Genomic DNA, 20803 nt, shown 5'->3' on the forward strand with positions numbered 1-20803 from the left:
TTTGTAACGGGTTTTTTACACCTAAAACTTCGAAAACATGCCTTTTAGCCATTTTATCTCCTCTAAATCCTCTTGATCCGATATCAAAAGAACCAGTTGGGCATTAACAAATTCTTAAATGCTTTTCGTAAACAGACTCCAGTCGGATATCTAGTGTAGTTTGGAAATCACGTAGGTTTTTCGTGGCTGTGCGCGGCATACGACTGTAGTTGCCATGCGTCACGCGCCGAGAATGTTGTCCGGCAGGAAGGGCGAGTATAGTTCATTTGCGGTAAAAATGAATACTTTTACAGCCCTGCTAAATTTTTCCATTAAAGAAATTTAGAAGTTTCAGTGATTTTCCAGCAGAAATAATATTGGTAACTAACAAACAAATTGTATCAAAACAATTAACGGTAAATGGCTGTCGCGGGGGCCCTTAAAATTTTTTCATTTTACCAGAAATGGACTATACAAACCTGGCTTCCGTCGCATGCAGTTTGGAGAAGGGGAAGAAGGATGTTGACAGTTTCACATTCCAAAGGACGTTGATGGGGAAGGGGGAGATTGAGACGGTTTGTATGCCTGGGAGGGATGAACCTTGAAATCTGGAAAAGGGAAGGAGAGGTAAGCCGTATGACGTCATGCATCCGCTGCCTGTGCTGCCGCCAGCCTGTCTAGACGAGATTCCCGCGCTCCCACTTACGTTGCACAAGCTACTGCTGCCGTATTTTTAAGCAGAATGTCCGACTTTTTTTTTCTCTTCTTATACGAACATTAGTACGATTATTCTAAACCCACACAAAATATATGCTGCGTGTTAAATAATGGCGTTTTATAAGCTTTTATTGTGAGTTATACCATTTTTTCCCCAATTATTTTTGTTTTGGTACCAAAATATATGGTATGGTACTTTTTAAGATAAAAGTTTAACCAGAACATTAAAATGATGATTACATGTGATTCTAAACAACACAATACGGCCCAACTGCTATTTTTTATGTCACAATCGTGAAATATATTGTGTAAGTACCATGAATAGCTTAAAAAACCCATATTTTTTTTAAAAGACGAAATAATGACGAAATGTGTGTATTTAAATGACGAAATCAGGTTCAAAATAAAACCATATAATCTTGGCTCTACCAATAATTCAGGAATGTTGTATCACTAAAGTAGACGACGAACGTGAAAACCAACAGCCAGACGAAAAAAATTTTATTGGTCTCAAAACCAGAGATTTCCTGGAAACCTATAATTTAGCCACCGAACAAAAAAAGATTTTTTTGGGAATGTCAGAAAATTTTATCAGACAGGAACTAAAGAGTTGTGTCACCTCCTGCTTCTGGAGGATGATGTGTTAAAAATTTTTACAATTTTTGATCCCTGCAACATGTCATCATGAGACTGGCACAACATAGAGTAGCTTTCCAACAGGTTTCCGAATGTCATCGAGCCAGATGACATGGACAGACTGGATGATGAGTTTATCTCTTATTCACAATGGGAACCTGTACCAGCCTTACCAAAACAGGAAATAGATTCCTACTGGCACAGTGTCTCTCAGCACAGGCAAAATCATGTGGTTTTCCCTGTGCTCTCAAAACTTGCAAAGACCATGTTAATTCTTCCCCACAGCAATGCTGCTGTGGAAAGGGTTTTCAGCAATCTCAAGATGGTTAAAACTGCTCACAGATCATCAATGGAATCACCAATGTTAAATGCGCTGTTGCATTGCAGAATGAGAACATCTGCAGGTCTGGCTTTCAAGCCCACTGACGAGATGCGGAAAAGAGCACAGAACATGAAAAAGTAGATAGTTAATGATGTGAAATACATTTGTTTTTTAAACTTGTAAATAACTTCAGTTGTATGGATGTATTTATAGTTTGTAAATAAGAAAAGAACGAAAGCCTATACTGAAGAGAAACTTTTTAAATTACGTACTTTTCATTTTATTGTAATACCAACTATTAGTTTTGTAATGTAAGTGGCAAATCTTAACAATTTTTTACATTCATTTGATTTTTTTAAAATTATGTTTTGGAATGCAATGTATATTTAAAATTATGTTTTGGAATGCAATGTATATTTAAAATTACGGCAAAAAATTAATTATGTAATTTAAGGCTATACAGTCAAACCTCTATCTATCGAACTCGCATGTATCGATTGTCCGTGTTTATCGTATACTTTCTACGGTCCCGGCAAGATTGCCATACAACTAAGGTTAAAAAAGTCCGCTTGTACCGATGTTCGAATTATCGTTTTGTCCGCATTGATCGTACAAAATATGTGGTCCCGTTACTATAAATTATAATAGATGATCGTTTAACCATAAATATTTTGCAGAAATAACCATTTCTTATACAGAAACCGTCATAAAAACAGTAACGATTTTATACAGAAGTAGTAAAAATCACCTTAAATCTGCAGCCAAGTAATGGAGCACGTAAACATGAAGAAAAGACAAATGAACAACAACTTACGAAGAAATATGGATGATGTACCATAACTACAGTACAAACCCAATTGTTATATTACGATAATTACCATAAAAAGAACTAAAGATTCTTTGTTGATACCATAATACTACAGAAGCACGATAGCTACCACATTTGCACTATAGTTACTGTAACAACCGAGATGTATATTTACCGTGATGGTAATGTATTTATTTATGACACATTAAAATTAAAGAACAGTATTGAAAAAAAAAGCATGTTAAATTTTTATATGTACGGTTAGCACATGTTGCGAAGAAATAATGCGATCTGAAAGAATGCAGTACTACTACGAAAAGTGAAAAGGGTACTCGTGGATTTTTAGGTTATGGCAGTCTCTCTCGTTTTTTCAGTAATATCGGCCGAAAACTAACAAGCGTATCGGAAGTCGGCAGAAATGCCGATTCAACTAAATATTGGCAAAATCTGCTTCTTCAGTAAACCTCTACATTTGATGACATGAGTAAACATATTTCAGACTTCAGGATATTGAAAAAGACTTTAATTTCCATGTAGGTTTATTGTGCGTATGTTTTTTTTTTTGCAAGTGTAAATTGAATTAAGTAAAATGCTTCCATTTTTATTTTTTTTCAAATGATTAAACTTTAATGACAAGTAACTGATATATTTCTGACACTAATTTTGAGGTTGAAATATTTTTTTCAAAATCTAAGAGTGAAGTCCACATCTATTGAATGTCCACATCTACTGAATTTTTTTGTTGGTCCCCTGAAAAATGATAGATAGAGGTTTGACTGTATATTATACAGGATTTTACAGGATTTTTTTTAGAGGATTTAGGAACCTAATTTGGTGGCAGGCCTGGCATACTTTACTCTATAGTTCTTGTAGTTAAATTTCTGAAATTCATAAGGAATGTTAAATAACAGTGGACACTTCATGTTATAATAATGTATGATAATGATAATTCAGACATTAAAATAGGCAGAACTGAAAAAGCACAAAATAACTCAGCATACACAGTACATTTTGAATTCTCTACTCTTGATGGTCATCATGTGATCAGATATTTGAGTGATTTTTGTTGTTTATGCTGTGTTTAGTATAGTTTTATTTGTGTCTTGTCTCTGATAATATCTACTATTAGTGATGGTCCGATATTCGATATCGGAGATCGGTAATATCGGCACATTTTTCAATATCGGACATCAGTAAATACTTGCGATATTTTGATAACCGATGTTTGCTTTCACCAATAATACTTCTCACATAACCTTAACCGTAATGCCAAGCTTATTTTCCGTGGGCGTAATTTATCTTTCTTCACGTCACCGTATTACCTAGTAATTCCAAGCATATTTTCTACTGAAACAATTTCAAGCCTCTTTCTTCTTTTTGATACTGCAATGCATCCTGACGGTACAATTCTGCCATGTGTTCACAAATCCCAGTCATTAGTGCATATTTATTTGTTTCAGATATTCACAAAATGTTTTCGCTTGATGAATTTTCGAAGTTCACTAATTGTACATAAATTGAAAATATAAACGAAAATAATTACGATATTTAATTTAGTAAGTGGTGTAGCCGTAAGTAAACATGAAACAGAATAAAGTTGCTGCTTAATATAACAGGCATTTTCTTTCCGTGTCGTTTCATGGTCGCCAACTGCTGCTCTATACAAAGACGTTACGTAAGTTTTACAAAAGCTAAAATATGAAACGTGTTTGAGTAGGGCAAGTTGCAGCAAAGGTATTATGTTGGCTATATTGAGTGCATTGCCAACAACATAAAGATGTTTGGTTTTATAAACTCTGCAGTACGTTTCAAAGTTGTATTGAAATTACTTTTCACGTATTTTTAACGTGTTTTCGCACCAATAAATGGAGTGATACACTTAAACAATGGTCACAAAATTTGCTACTTGAAGACCTTCCTTTCTAGCGTGTCGTTTATCGTGATGAAATTTTACAAAGGGTACAAAAGTTTGATGTTTTTCGGACGGAATTTTTCGTAGATTGCAGTTGAGACACTGGACTAAAGTACATGCAGTGACTCGTGATTCATACATTATAAGCAAATACACTAGAGACTAATACCGGACTGCTACAAGATTTCTCAACATTTCTCCACAAAAATATGAAATTTGTTTCCTTGTAGTTACAATATATGTTTTTTGCATACTGTAGGTAATACCTACACCAGAATATTGCTTTATCTGGCCTTGAAAATCAATTTAATTGGTTAAGACCTTGAATTTAGAGAGCTTATTTGTAGGCCATTATGATAATTTCATTATTAGCTTTCATTTAATGTGAATTTACATTATGTTTTATTAATATTTTACATTTTTCATTATTGTCATTAACAATACTCCAGAACCATAATTTTATAGAATCAGTGTTAGAAATGAGGTAGGCCTATTATTGGAATATCTGGTATCGGGTATCGGATCGGTAAATTTGGAAATATCGGAATCGGTATCGGTATCAGGTTTTTGGATATCGGGCCATCACTATCGACTATTATTATCATGCAAAATTTTAATTCCTCATCTGTATGTTACCTTTTTTATGAAACTCACTTCAATGTTGAGTGATTTTATTATTTCAATCTTCCAGCAAAGTCGGTGGGCGCTGATATGCGTCCTGTGCCGGGAGAGAGTGGGTGCGTGCATCCAGTGCTCCGTGAAGACGTGCAAGACTGCTTACCATGTAACCTGCGCGTTCAAGCACGGCCTGGAGATGCGCGCCATCATCGAGGACGAGAACGCGGATGACGGCGTGAAGCTGCGGTCATACTGCCAGAAGCACAGTGTCACAAGCAAGAAAGAGAAGAGCGACTCCGCCTCAGAGGACGACGAGTCCAAGCAGAAGAAGCGTAAGGATATGACTTCAGAGGAGAAGAATCAGGCACGAGCGGCAAAGTAAGTGTTAGAGATGTTATTTTTCTGGGAAAGTTTTTTTTTTTATTAAAAAAGAAAATTTTTTGATCATTTACTGTAATATTTTCTGTAAAACTAGAAGACAAAATTTGGTATGTAAAATGTGATGAATGCATTCCAATTCTGGAAGTCACTATGCCTCAAGACACAGCCGCAGGAAACAGGATGTCCCATTTGCCATTTACTGCCAGAATGGCAGGTACAGTATTTAGTGCATTGATTGGCACTAAGTAAATAGTTTTTATGTTGATGCAAGTTAGGGCAGTTGATAGTGACTTCCATATTTAAAATGTCATCTTGAGATTACAATGGTTAAATATTGTGAATTTGAGAATCTAAGGTATAACAAGCTTTAATTAACAAGTTATGTTTTATGACAAAATGTTTTCTCACAAATAAAGGTGAGACTACATTTTTCTCTCGTGGTCTTTGATGACTTTTATGGTTTGTTCAGCATTTACTTTTATGTGCTTTACATGTGTTACATCTGCAGTTGTTTTAGTTTAATTATTTGTTAAAGGTATTTCTTCAAAATACCTTTATTTGTGTACACCACTTAACTTTATGCACCTGCCAGGCGTCAAAGTATTTTGTTATAAATCTTATTTTAGTTGCTCGCCAAAACGGCGTGGTATATGGTAGTACAACAAGGTGACATTTTTCTTTACTTTCACACATAGATTAATAATCAGCCTTTAAAAACCACATTATACGTCAACAAAATTTATGAAAAATAATGGTGTTACCCTAAATTATTTCCATTAAATAATTTTACTTCAGCGACAAGATTTGCAGTGTTTGTAGAACCTTGTTCAGTTAGACATTACCCAGACACTTGGCATTTCATCAAAAATAGTTTCTTTATTATTTAAAAAAAAAACTACTGATTCAGCTGCAACTTCAAAGGCATATACCAGTCTTGGGAAGCACTTAAGACCATATGTTTTCATCATATTTTTACATAGTGAAACTGCAGCTTAAGTTTGTCGGTCAAATTCATACTAACCACGGTATTAGTCCTTCAAGCTGCAACTTAATCAGCCACTCTGAGTTTGCCATATTGCAGGTTTTAATCTAATGATTTTTTTTTTTCTTAAGGGCAGAAAATAAATATGCCAGTTACCTAACCTAGTTATCATTAAAAAAAAAATTTCAGGCTTCAAGAGATCGAAGCAGAATTTGATAAGCATGTCACAGTTAAAGATGTCACGCAACATATGGATGTTGACACTGAAGGAATTCACTTCATTTACAACTACTGGAAACTGAAGAGAAAGGTAAGCATCATCTTCATCTATAAAATTTTTGGTTGTGTTTTTAGTTTTAATAAATACTTCAGTGTCTTGGATATCAGAACCTAAATGGACTCTTGAGGAGATAATCAGATATTGCTATCGCAATGGGGGTTGAAGTGTTCGTCAAAGCTTAGGACGCCACCACATGTATAATGGGCATGTAGACCCGGCTACTCTGTTCTCGGGGCCATGACGTAGCCCGTGTGTGGCGAGGCCTGTTTTCCCCTGTATCACTAAAATGCTCCGAAAACGATAACAGGTGCGTGAAGCTCCTTCCCCTAGCAGTAATCGCGACTCACTGCTCATTCGTCCTCGCTCGGCAACTTTCGGGAGTGGAGCACTGACGTCACATGGGTGGGCGCGGGCCTACACACGCACACACTTTGGCGGGCTGTTAAACGCCGGGGTCGTAGAGGGTGGTGGTGGAAAGGGGGAGGTGGTGGCACATCGGGCTCAGAAGGGCGCAGCCCAGGACGATGTCAATATAATACCCATCGACTAGCAGTACAAATGAAAATGGTCCTGTGAATTATTTAGGTTTTTTTTTGTTTTATTACAAAGTTAAAAATTACATTTTGTTTATATCACAAAATGATCTAGACTCAGTTTTCAGCAGGGTCAAACAACTGGTGTTTTAAAAATGAATGGACAAGAAGATTACATGATGAAAATTCACATAGCATGTCAATACAACAGAAAACACCAAAATGCAAATTAGTACACTATAAAGCACCAAAATGTAAATAATCACATGAAATCTATCAGCAATTTGATAAAACAACTGAAATTACAAAAAAAAATATATATATATTTTTATCCTGGTAAATTAACGGAATGTAATTTATTTTAATGAACCTTATACCAAATTAAATGAACTAAATGGATTGGAAAAAATAAATATTATGTTGTTTGATCTTGCATCTCTTATTAGTAACAATTTTTACAGTAATAATGGCACATTGAAAAAAAAAAAAACACACAAAAATATGATTTTATTTTTCTGAGTAGTTATTTAGAGAAGTGCTTCTTACTAATGTTTTTTTATTGTATAAGTGCATCGCATATCAGTCAAATTAAGACTATTTGGTTAAATAAGTATTAAGAAATATTTTAGTTTCATATTTGTTGTATAATTCACTATTTTAATGAATAAAAAATATAAACACTAACACCAAAATCTCCTGTATTAATAATGCTATTGACCTAAATATAAAACCATAAGAGCTTGTCCTACAGTTAAGATGTTAAGCATTAATTAATATTAATTTTTGTTTACCTGTTAGCTTTTACTTTTTGCTTGTGCCTGTTGTTCTCTCAGAGGCTAATGCCACCCTACCAACCTTGTTATTTCAGGCTGGCTTCAACAGACCCCTCCTGCCGCCAAAGTCCGAGGACGTGGATGTCCTCTCTCGCCAGCAGGAGCAGGCAGACGTCGAAAAAATGAGGATGTTCGTGCAGCTTCGTCAAGACCTGGAAAGGGTAAGAGACAGCTTTCACCTGCATCTACTGAGCATTAACAATTTCAACTAATAACATTCTGCAGGATGTCTACATGTCATGAAAGTTAAGAAAAAGTTACAAAATTAAAGGACTGGTCTATGAAAGCCCTGATAAAATAACAAAACTGAAGTAGTGACGAAAAAGTGCCTAAATAAACAGTAATGGTGTTGGAAGTCATAAAATTTAAGTAATTTATAGTTTAAATCTTATGTTTCACTATATGTAATTCCATTTAGATGGAAATATTTTGACTAATCTTTTAAGTGTGTCTTTTCACTGGTATGCAATTATATTAATACACGTTTATTTTATTTCAGGTTCGCAACTTATGTTACATGGTCAGCAGGCGTGAGAAACTTTCCCGATCATTTTTCCGAACTCGAGAGCAAACTTTCCACAAGCAAGTTGCAGTGCTCAGCAACACAAACTACAACCTCAGTGGTAAAGAAATAGAAGCTGTCATACAAGCCAACCATGGTCCTTCAATTTATGATCGCCTGTATTCACAACCATTGACTGAAGATCAGACTGAAGACTTTGACCTGATAGTGGCTCGTATTGCAGGCATTGGGTCTCCTGCTCAGTCTGTCACGGCAGATGAAAAGAGTAAGACTGATATAAATGGGCTCTTAAAATCCTGCGAGAAGAAAGTAGCTCTTGATAATCCATACAAGAGGTTCTACTTCAACGGGGCTAGTCGGCGGCGCAGCAGCCTGTATGGCAGCATGTCGAGTGGGAGCGAGACGGACACTGCAACCAGAATGCAGGCAAAACTACCGCCCAAGGAAAGATTACCTCTCGATAGCACTGCATCTAGTACGGAAGAGGAGGAAAAGCCTGTCGCAAAGCTTCCTGTACGCAAGAGGGTTTCCGGCAGTCGGAAAAATAGCACGAGGGCAAGTGCTGCAGTGCATGCAAAAACTGCCAAAAAGAAGTTGGAAACTTCGAGCGAAGATGATAAGAAACAGAAGCGAAACTCATGGAAGTCACCACGCAGCAGGACTCTTCGCCAGATGGAACGAGAACTTAGTGATAAAATGGGATCTTGTACCGATGAAAGTGATGAATTGCTGCCTATAAAAGCTTCGAAAACTGAACCGCAGAAGATAAACAAAATCTACTCTGATAGTGAATCTGAAGTGTCGCTGAAGGGTGAATTGTCTGGTGGGGAACGCAATGATGACAAGTCTGCATCAAACACGCCAAGTGACTCGCAACATATTGTGAGAACGAAAGCTGCAATGAAGGAATTCTCAGCAGGGACGCATGCTAAGGTAGATAAATCTGAACATAAAAATGGTACAAAACTAAAAATGTCTAAAAAGGTTAAAGCAGTAAAAGATATCGAACTGAAAGAAGAGGAAATGCTGGATGATGATACTGTAGAAGAACGAAGTCATTCAAAGTCTTCCAAGAAGAAAGAATACGATCCAACTGACCTTATTGTACCTCAAAGACAGGCTGCTAAAAAAGCCACAGAAAGTATTCGTTCTTCTCAAGGACGAACTAAGGAGCAGATGCTTTTTGAACAAGAAGCACCAAAAACATCACCACCTGCCATTGAAGAGCTTAAGCTTAAACCAAAAGCAAAGCTGAAGCCAAAAGAAATTAAAGGTTCTAAAGATTCAAAATCCGGTGATATATTTGAGTTTGAAAAAGACACCATTGAACCAGACGCACAGGAAGTATTGGCTTACGTTCCACAGCGGCAGGCAGCTAAGAAAGCTGCAGCTCACATTAAAAGTGGTATGGTGAAACCTGTTGCAGAGCCAGACTCGGAGGGTGGCAAACAGAAGAAAGATGTCGTTGAATCATTAAAAGGAAAGAAAGAACCTGAAACAATCAAACCCAGGCGTGATTCTGAATCAGAAAAGAAATCACCATTAAAATCTGATGATTCTAGAGAAAAATTAGGTGGAAAGTATGTCTCTTCTTCATCCACGTCTTCATCTACAAGTTCATCGGATGACTCATCGTCTTCAAGTTCTGAGAGTGAAGATGAAGAAGAAGTAGATAAAATTTTGAAGTCGCCTATTAAGTCACCAAAGAAGGAGAAAGTGGATAAGGATGTGACAGCTGATAAAAAATCATCAGAACGAATAATTTCTACTGAAACTATGAAAGATGACAAGAAGTCCAAGTCAGTCCCAGCACAAGAGAAGCGAGTTCCAGAAAAACGAGTAGATGAGCAGCCCTTTCTTGACAAGGGAACTCGTTCTACCTCCAGCAGTTCAGCATCCTCAGACGATGACTCTGATGAAAACAGTATGGTCAAGAAGAAGGCATCAGCAGGTACTGAATCAAAGAGCAAGAATGATGCCCTATCTCCAAAAGCCAAGTCTCACCAGCACAGTTCTTCTGGATGCACAGCCAAGCCATCAGACCAAAATGACGAAAGAGTCGCTTCTGGATCCAAATCGGCCGGCAAGAAATTTAAGAAGGCGCCTGACAAGAAGCTTAAAACTTCCGACAGGCGGCCTGAACTTGAGTTTCAGCCGCCGATTGCTGAAGGAAGTGAACCATTCCATGCCAAGGAGAAACTGGAGAGGGGAAGGAAACTTGAGTCGAATGATGGTGATTGGGGCGGAAACTTTGACGGCAGATCGAGAGATATGCCTGTCTCCAAAGATAGATCTGATGTCAGTAGAAGTGCAGTCTCCTCCCGAGGAGAGCACGACTCTCCAGGCAAACGTAACCGATCACGTTCTAGTCGAGTTGAGGAGCAAGCATCAGTTGAGGGGGGCCGGGAGGGAGAATCAGCTGAAGAGCGGAGTCCCAAGAAAGTGCAGCACAAGCCAGATGGAAGGAAGAAAAAGCCTAATGAAGCTGAGAAGGTCAGCCAGTCTCACGAAGTGTGCAGAGAAGCTGCTAGCCAGTCCCGAAGTCACAGAGCACCTGAAGACCAACCACAGCCAGTCCTTAAAGAGAGGGCCAAGTCCGGTGAGCACGTTCCATCCTCGCTCAAGAAAGCGGAGAAGAACATAGGCGAAAAAGTGACAACAGATGACAGCCAGAGGCATGATGCCAAGAAAGTTGGCTCACAATCCAAAGCTAGTGGAAACACAAATTCTGTAAGTCCACAAAGTGAAAGGGAGTCTCATGCCAGCCAACTGGAAAGAGAAATTGCAGAAAGGAAAGCTGAAAAAGCTGAGAAAGATGCAACATTCAAACGGTCTTCAAGGTTATCAATTGATCAATTGTTTGAAAAGCGTGATAAGAGGATTGACAGAAACAAGGAAAAAGAGGCATCTAGTCAAAATGATAAACCTTTGAGTGAGAGAAGTAATCAAAAACTAATCACATCAAAAGAGTTGATTAAAAATGTCATGGAGGAAAATTTCAAAAAACGTACATCACCTAAGGAAGATTTCAGGGGAAAGCAAATTCAACCAACAGATGCTTCAAACAAAGTTTCTTTTACACGAGAGGATTTGAAAAGAGCTAGCAAGGATGTGATAGGTGTTGAAAACAGCAGCAGTACAAATAAAAATGATATTAAAGGCATCGAAAAACATTTTGTCATGAACGAAACAACAAAGTTCAATTCTGTCATCACTTCTAGCAAAGAAAACATACCAGATAAGAAAGATACTGTGATAAAGAAGATTGAAAAACATTTTACATCAGACAAAACTGACAGCTATTTAAGTAGGAATGATCACAGGAATTCTGATGCAGTGGATAACAAAGAAATCATTGAAGTACTTGATGTTTATACACCTAATGACAACAGGAGAGATTCTTCAGAATCTGCATCATCTATTTCCACAGAAAGTGATGAAAAGAACAAAAAGAATGCTCGGCCTATGCCTCGTTGCAAGAAGAAAGCTTTAGGTATTTTGAGTGAAATTGATTTGACTCAAGAAAATACCAAAAGTAATGAAAAAGATGATGATGAAGTAGTTGCCCTAAATGAGTTTGATGTTCCTAAAACTGAAGACTTAATATCTCCTCCACCCGAAATTACAATTGTTGACAGCAAGTTACAGTCTCTTGATGAGGTTAAGGAAGTTGTACCAACACCACCACCTAGCAACACATCACAATCATTTGGGCCTGAGAACATTGCAAGTACCACAATTGATCAGAATACATCTGCTGCAGTTAACACCAGCAATTATGCTCTCCCTTCACAAGCACTGAGTGTGGGCAATGAATTTCCAGTTTCTGAACCAGTTCCTGAACCAGTATCTGTAGAACCAAAGAAAGTAACCTCTAGAACATCATCTTTGAACGATCCCTCATACCAACATCGATCCATATTCTCTCCACAGCAACCATCTAAAGATACTTCTGTCGCAGAACTTTTTGATTTTGGCAATGAGATTCTTGCTGTTGATGAAACGGTTCATGGTGATGGGTTTAGTATTGCTCGAGACACAGAGGAAATTATGCGTGCTCCACCTGTCACATTCTCTTTCAACAGTGACTTTCTGTTCAAGGAGGATTCAAAGGAAGATAGTGCCCGGGAAACTCTCAATCTAGTAGAAAAGCTAAGGCTTGAGTATGCAAAGAAATCTACTAACAGCTCAAGCCAAGCAGATGGCCAAGAAAACAACTGTGTACCATCATCTGTTCAAGATGATAGTGTTATCCAGTTGGACGACATCACAGATGAGAAGCCAGATGTGCCACCAGTCGTTGAAATAATTGATCCTAGTCCACATGAAACTAAGGAAGAAAAATCAGTAGAGATCATGGAACCCAAAGTAGATGTCACTGTAAGTGTGGATGAAGCTACTGATAATAAGCCACTGTTAACTGTGGAACCCAACATCTCCCTCTCTCAGCCTCATGAACCAATGCTTCACCATCATACGGATGAGCAAGTTAAGAATGATGAGTCATCTTACAACAATCCATATGAGTATCAGTCATGTGGAATGCAGTTAGATGGGCATAAGGCCTCTGTGCCAGGTCGGGAAAAACTTGATCGCAGTAGTACTGATGAGCGATGGGTTCCCCCGAGTTTGGAATTCATTTCCCAGCAACAGCACATGAGCATTATGAGTCACCATTTTGAGCACTTACCACCATCTGTAGACTGTACTCCAGCTCCATCACCATACACAGATCTGCGAGCGAGAGCTAAGTGGGCAGATAGCGAAGTCCTTCCTGCGAGAAGATCCTCATCATCGTCGGTCTCATCTTCCTCGTCATCTTCTCATCGAGAAGACATGGAACTATCTAAAAGGGATGACCTGCACTTGCCTCCTCACACTCCCGGAGCAGATTTATCATATCCTGGTCTTCATCCAGGCATTCCTTACCCACCTTGTGCATTGTCCGATGCTCCTCCATTCCATCCATACTCTGAAGCATCGCCCTTCGTAGGACCCATGATTTTCCCACCACCGTGTTCACAGTTACCTCCATTTTCATCCCCTGGCCCAGCAATGTTTGCTCCATTTGGGCCTTCGTTCGCTGCCTCACATTCGTTGCTGCAGCCACCGCCAAAGCCTCCAGAGGAACCACCTCTTATGCCTCAGCCATGTGTGGCAGCATTTACTTCCTCTTCGCACAACATGGCTCTCACAGCGGCTATGGTATCCCCTCCACCTTCGGTACAAACACCCGGGCTTCTGAACCAAGAGCAGTCTCCAGGTTCCAACATCACACCAGCTTCTTTTGCACCCGTCCCTGACCAGATCCAGCATATATCAATGACGATGTCTCCCGTCCAGAACAGCCAAGGGACGCTTGAGCTCAATCATTCACATCCCTCGGTAACACCCTTGCCACCCAGTTCTTTTCCCCCGACCTCGCTCGCTCCGGTTTCCATTTCAGTTCCTCCGTCATCCCAGGCACCTCTAGCACAGCCTGCTCCATTCCAGATGCCTGCGATTCCGCCGCCTCCTGCCCCTCTTCCTCCTCCTGTTTCGGTGCAGTCATCATTACCACCACCACCACCTCCCCCACCACCTGCGCATCACCCTCCAGAGTCCCCCGCACCAAAGTCTGCCAGCACAGGGGCTGCTGCTGGCAAGAAGTCTCCAGCCAAGCCCACAAGGTCATCTGCCAGAGTCACGTCACAACAAGGCAAGTCACCAGCCAAATCGCCGGGGAAATCACCTAGGCAGCTGGAAGCGGCTGGTGGGAAAACGCCCGCTCACGGCCGCGTACGCGACTCTGGGGGCGGTCGGCGAGGCATGAGCAAAGTGGCAGTTAATCGTGCAATGTACAATCAGCCTCGAGGAGGCTCTCGCCGAGGTCGGGGTAGGGGCAGAGGGCAGCACGTGCAGCACTTCCAGGACTCAGATTTTCTGGCAGGGAATACCATCCACAGTAAACTGGTGGGCACTGTCTATGATTTTGACGATGATGCCCCAAGCGAGAATGTGGAGAACCTCCGAGCCATGAGGGAGAGGCGGCGTTCTACGGATGTCCATGACAGGAAGATTTATGATTCTACATTCCTACCGCATGATTCATCACATTCATCTAAGTTTGTCGGCTCCCAGCAAAGTCAAAATTCCAAGCTTCGAACATCTTACGGTTCGGAAGTTCGAACTCTTAGGTCGTCTTCACCACTGTCAGATCGCCACTCATCAAGCGTGGGTGAGGGTGTCTTGAAGTCATCTCCACCTGTCAACACTAATTCTGATAGAATCGAACATTTTCCAGACGTTCAGCCCTTATTACCTGGTCCTGTTGACATGCGAACCTATAGTTCATCTTATGAACCAAACACAAGTAATAATTCTTCAGCATATCACAACAACTTGTTCGGTTCTTCAGCTGCCGAGCGTGTGCCAGATATTGTAGAAGATCTTGAAGAAGAACTTCACTTGACGCTTCCAGCAAAGTCATTGGCTTCCTCAAAAACCAATGATACCATTCAAAAACAAACTGAAGATTTTTCATCTGGTTCACTTGCTCTTGATTCTGCAACGAACAACAAAGTCTCCCTGTCCGACTCTCGTAACCAGTTGAAAGTGAAAATAAAAGGGCCGTTTTTGGATGCAAATTATGCTGCATCTGCTGTCGCACCGCTCAATCAACAGCAACCTTCACTTCCTGTCATGAGTACATTTGATGGAACAGCTGCCTCGAGCTTCATACCGGCAGCTACCGGGGCCATGTCCTCAGTTGTGACGTCGGGAACGTCAAACCTGCGCCGCATGCGCAAGAAGGAGTTGCTGCGCCAGTACTGCTCACAGGACATGAACATGGACGACCCTGCCACTGTCTCAGTCACCGGCCAGGCCATGACACCTGCTGCGCCACCCGTCAATCGCACTGTCATCACCATCCCCAAGGCAGTGGCGTCCATGACGACCATTCCAACGCGTGAAGACTACAAGGCGGTGGTGGACGCCAACATGGAGAAGAAACGGCGTAAGGAGAAGACGTCTCTCTCTACATCGCTGACGGTTCCTCGCAAGCTTAGGCACTTGGATGTGCCTCACGCAGCCTGTGAGCTGATGGAGAGGAGAAGAAGCATCAGCTCCGTAGGAAACAGTCCTTCCGGTGGTGTGCTCACGGATGGCAACTTCTCTGTGGCGCCCGTGAGAGGCAGGGGCAGGGCTTCGCGACCTGCAGCGGCTGCGGGACAAGCTCCGAAACTGAAGATCAAGTTCGGCAATAGTATTATAGGGACACAAGACTCTGAAATGGTGCTGGAAGAGAAAAGACTAAGGGTGCGGCCACCTAAAAAGCGCTTGATGAGTAGTGTTCCCAAACCGTCTGTAGAAGAACTGAAAAGGGAAAGTATGAAATATCGAAAAAAAGTTATGGCCGACTTTGATGAGGCCGAAAAGAAACATAAAAAAGTGATTTCCTCCAAGAAACACAAGCAACGCCATTCGGATACTCATCAAGTTCAGGTCATAGAGGACAAGTTTGCAGAGAAACTTATCATTAGGATAAACCGTGCGAGTAAAGGGGGTAGTGCAAGTGCAATCAGTAGTGTGGGTAGTGCGGGAGAGAACGACGACGGTGGGTCACCTTCGACTCGGACAGATGCCGCAGCGACGGCTGCAGCTAGTAGTCGAACATCTGCCGCCACGCCGCCCAGCGAAGACGCTCCCGGGGCCAGCGATGCGGAAAAACAAAGCCATCCACCTACCACGGTCGCGTCGGTGGACGGTGACAACCAGAGAAAGGAGTCTCCTTTGCTCAATGTACGGACGTGCAAAGTTACCCCGATCAGGTTAAAGTTGGCGCGTTGTCAAGAAGGGTACGTGATGAAAGAGCAGTCTGACCTCAGTGCCGCCTCGGAGGCACCCTCAGCGCCGTCGTTTTCCGAACAGTCGCGTAACAGTGAGTCGAGCAGCAGTACATTGCCAGTGACGAAAGGCTGCGAGGTTAGGTGATGACTGTGGTAACATATGTGATGTTTCAAAAGCGATCTGTTAACGGTTGTCACCAAGTGACGCTCTTACTCGACTCTGTCCCCACCACCCATGCGTGCTCAAAGTGCTCGTGGATCTGTACAAACTGTACAAAGTATTGCGTATAGCTTTTAAATTATGTAGAGGTTTTTGCCAAATGTTTTAAATTTAATGTATAATCATATATTTCCAAATTTAGTTGTCGTTGTTACTCTTTGAATGAGATTGTGTGACATGGTATTTAAATCTCGTAGCAGTTCTGTACATTTGCACAGTTTATTATCAGACTTATGGAATGCAGTTATTGTACAGAAGTCAATTAATGGTTTGAATTATGAATTTAATATTTTTGTATATATTGTATGTGTTGTAGAGTGTGTAAATATAGTCCTGTACATGTAAATTTATATTTTATTTAAAAGATATGGTTTGCAAATAATTTGTTGCGTGATAACACAAAATTTGAATGTATGTGAAAAATAAATATGTAAACAAATGGCTTGTTTGTTGGTCATGAATGCAAAAATTTAAATTATACTTAAAATTAGTGAATCCAGAATTCTAACAAATAGTAGCTACTATGTTGATGGTTGTGATCTATGTTGCTACCGTATCTTTTGAAAAAATGTTAAACATCAATTTTAGTGTGGGACTTAGATATTTGAATGTATGTTACCCTTGCCCAATGCAATGATATATTGCCACACAAAAAATAATGTTAGTGTACGTATATAATTGCGTTGTTTCAAAATTGTTTCACTCTTTTGACGCTGAATGGTTATGCAAAGTGGTATTGTATTTTGAATGGCATAGTAAATTAAATTACAGTGAAATGTGTGTCCATTGTCACAAAAATTTCTATCAAAGATCGGTAAATTTTTTATAAAATCTTGGGCCTTTTTTCTAGTGTGAATCTAAGGTGGGTTTCGTATAAGTTTTGAGTTAAACCAATCTAATATAAGTTGTTATTCTCATGAAGTCATTTTGAATGTGCAGGATTTTCTAATAACATTTTTTGTTGAACATTTATTGTGTTAATATTGTAATTTGTCAGTGGGCTTTTATTCCTGGATAATTTTACTATATAATTTTCTTTAATTATCAAGAAGGCTTTCTATTTTTTTTTTTTTTTAACTTTTCTCTGTGGAACTCTCACTGTATGTGACAGTGTGTTGTAACTGTACTGAGTAAGATTTTAAAATTATATTTGTTCAAGTTTTTAATTTTGAAAGTAGTAACTGTTTTACACAAAAAAAAATTTTTTTTAAACAATTTAACTTAAGAATAAAATATGTGTTTGAAATATTTTGTTTTCAAAACTGTGTGTGTGTTTATATTTTTTTAACTTCAGAAGTTAATTTGAATATGCCTTAACTGAGGTACATAATGAAAACTTTATTAACTTCAAGGGTAGTTTCTTTGATATATTGTGGACTTGGTCTATGATTTAGTGCATGGATTGTTTTAATGAAATAGTTTTGCTGCAGATGAGTTGAGTAACCTGCCATATTGCTTTTTCATGCAGTTTTTAGTATAACAGAAAACATCACTCTTTGCCCAGTGTTTTTACGATTACCAACAGTGATGTTGCTTGTTTAACAGGTTCGTTCTTAAAACAAGCCATTTGTTGTGTCTCTTTTTGCCAAAAAATAACTGTTCTTCAGTACTCTATCTCTATATGCATAATGTTCATAAAGTACTTGGATCTAATGATTGGAGTAATCAAAAATATTTGATATTCGTGAATAATGTTATATTTTATTTGAAATTTGATTAAAATTTACCATAAAAAATAAAACAGAAAGTGCAGAAGCCCTCTATTTAGCATATTTATAAAAAATTGTGATTGCTAATGTCTGTGTGTTATTATAATCATTGTATGTTCAAGTTATTTTCTGTTTTACTATATTTTTTTATAGCTGGTTATAATTTTTTTGAATTATTGGATGCAAAAATATCATATATTACATAATATATTTTTTTATTTGTTTTCAAATAATTTTTTTACTTCAAGGGCATTCGTAGTGCCTGCCCTAATGCTATTTATGATGGTTCTGGGTGATAGCGAATGCTAAAAATTTTGTACACAAATAAATACATACATAATTTCTGTCGACTAGTCAATGCTAGAACTGAATAATGAACACTACCCATTTAATATAAGCTTTAGAAGTCTCTTCAATATTGCTACAGTAAAGAAACATTTTCACCATACCTGTCTGTTTCCAAGAATAAAATTATTTTTATTTCCCTTAATAACATACACTATGTGTTTGATATTGATTAAATTAATGAGCACATAAGAGAGTGTGTCATACCACATCAAATTTTTTTTTAGGAATTTGAGTCCAATGTAAATCAGCTATTAATAATAAACCTTTAAGCAACAACAACATAGTCTTTATTTTAAAAAAATAGTGTAGTTGTTTATATGTTTTTAAGTACTTGTTCTTCATTCATTTCCTCTTTATATAAAGAATGTTAAAATATATTCTGGCTATTTTGCTTTTGTCAAGAGTTTTTTTTTATCTTCTCACCAAGTACATATTTACTTTAAAAATTTTTGATTGGTCAACTAACAAGTGAATATTTTCTTGCTGGAAAAGTCCTATAACTAATATATTTAAGTGTTTTTCTTTGCTATGAAAATGGAAAATTTCAAAGCTTATATGCTTTAGTTTTCCTTTCTGAAGAACTAAAGGTTATTATAATTGATAAAATCAAGGATAGGAAATTTTATTTTACAATGAATGCCTCAAAATACTATTGAGTCAAAAATCTGTAGCAAAATTTTATTAGAGATATTTCAGTTGTCAGTAAGATTCTCATTAAAAGTCAGCTAAGGTAGGTAGTACGTAGAAACATTATTGAGTATGCTGTAATCCATCAGTAATACAGAATATTTAGTCAGTCATAATACATCCCTATTTAAATGAAATGATTTGCATAAACAATACAAAGAAAATGGAGATAACCTTTTCTTGCCGGAGGGAGTATTGAGGATGTCGGTGAAGAATGTTCGTAATTGTTACAAAAGTTGCGATAGAAATATCACTTTAGGGCATCAGCTATTACCCTGCTTTCCGCAGAAAGTCCAAAGTGCTGTCTTTGAAGCTAGCTAATATTGCTTATTTCTACTGTGACTCGAACTGTACAGTTAGAAATACTAACAGTTGTGTACTGGGATATAACCGACTTAACCCTTTCAACCAGCGTGGCACAGTCATCTTAGCAGACTCACTTATTAAAACATCTGCAACTGAGTATTTTATGAACATTATGTAGGACGTATGCCGCCTCTTCTGTTGTGTGTTTTATAGATATATATGTTCTCTTTTATTTATATATCTAGTGGTCACAAGTGTACATGGTTCTAAAACTTATTAATGCCTATCAAGTTTCATTGAAAGGAAATATATGTGTGTAATACTGTATCATTCTAGAATGAATTCTGTGAGGGTGTTTTACTAGGATGTAATTTTTTGGTGCTCATTATGTTTCGTACTTATTTTTTAAATGTGTGTAATGTCGTTTATTTTCTTTTAATATGTCCATCCAGTGTAATTGTGTGATATTAGACAGGTGTTTTGGAGAGATAAAGTGTTTATTTCTGAATATTGTAGATCCATCTGTAATTTTTATAATCTTTGAGTGTTTTATATGTGAGTGGTGTTTATTATCTTTTTGTATTCCTATTAAGAATAGTGTATTTTTTTACATTTTTGTATGGGTAGTGTGTAATTGTTTGATATTATTTTATGTGCATTATAACAGAAGCATAAAAGCTAGACACGTCTAATCACTGCCCGTACGTGTCATGAAAATTATTGTAACTGAATTCTTGACCATCCTCATTCGTAATAAAACTTTGATGCACACTATACTGTTTGGTACTACCACAGCTATAGTCACTTTTCTGAAAATATAGTTTGGAACACATTATGCCCATCTCTTCTAACATAAATAAAAAAAAATTAAACTTATTTATATATTAATTATTCTACAGTAAATTTGTTGATTTGAAGTTTGGTTGTACATTATTATTATGAATGGCAGCATAGCATATTTTCTTCACCTCATCCCCTCCATAAGGCATCAATAGACATCTGAAATATGTTACTTTAAATAATTTTTTTTTATAGTGGACATGAATTTGTAAAACTCTTTATAATTCTTTTTTACTGACCAAACCTTTTTATTTTATTAAATTTAAAACATTCGTTGAAGCAAACCCTACGATAACTTTTGTATCTGTGACCAATTTGTATAATTTTAGTCACGTGTATA

General features: G+C 38.2%; 1 protein-coding gene across 3 annotated transcripts in view; it reads left to right on the forward strand.

Moving 5' to 3' along the window:
• Positions 1-20302, forward strand: part of LOC134540802 (PHD finger protein rhinoceros-like) — a 64396-nt gene extending 44094 nt beyond the window's left edge. For all 3 annotated transcript variants that reach the window (XM_063383752.1, XM_063383736.1, XM_063383745.1), the window contains exons 9-12: positions 5066-5370; positions 6545-6665; positions 8037-8162; positions 8501-20302. In XM_063383752.1, the coding sequence (XP_063239822.1) occupies positions 5066-5370; positions 6545-6665; positions 8037-8162; positions 8501-16498 (8550 nt within the window). In that variant the 3' untranslated portion in view covers positions 16499-20302. The remainder of the gene's footprint in view (positions 1-5065; positions 5371-6544; positions 6666-8036; positions 8163-8500) is intronic.
• Positions 20303-20803: the final 501 nt, after the last annotated feature.

The sequence above is a fragment of the Bacillus rossius genome, chromosome 1 (genome assembly GCF_032445375.1).
Source record: "Bacillus rossius redtenbacheri isolate Brsri chromosome 1, Brsri_v3, whole genome shotgun sequence".
Lineage (NCBI taxonomy): Eukaryota > Metazoa > Arthropoda > Insecta > Phasmatodea > Bacillidae > Bacillus > Bacillus rossius.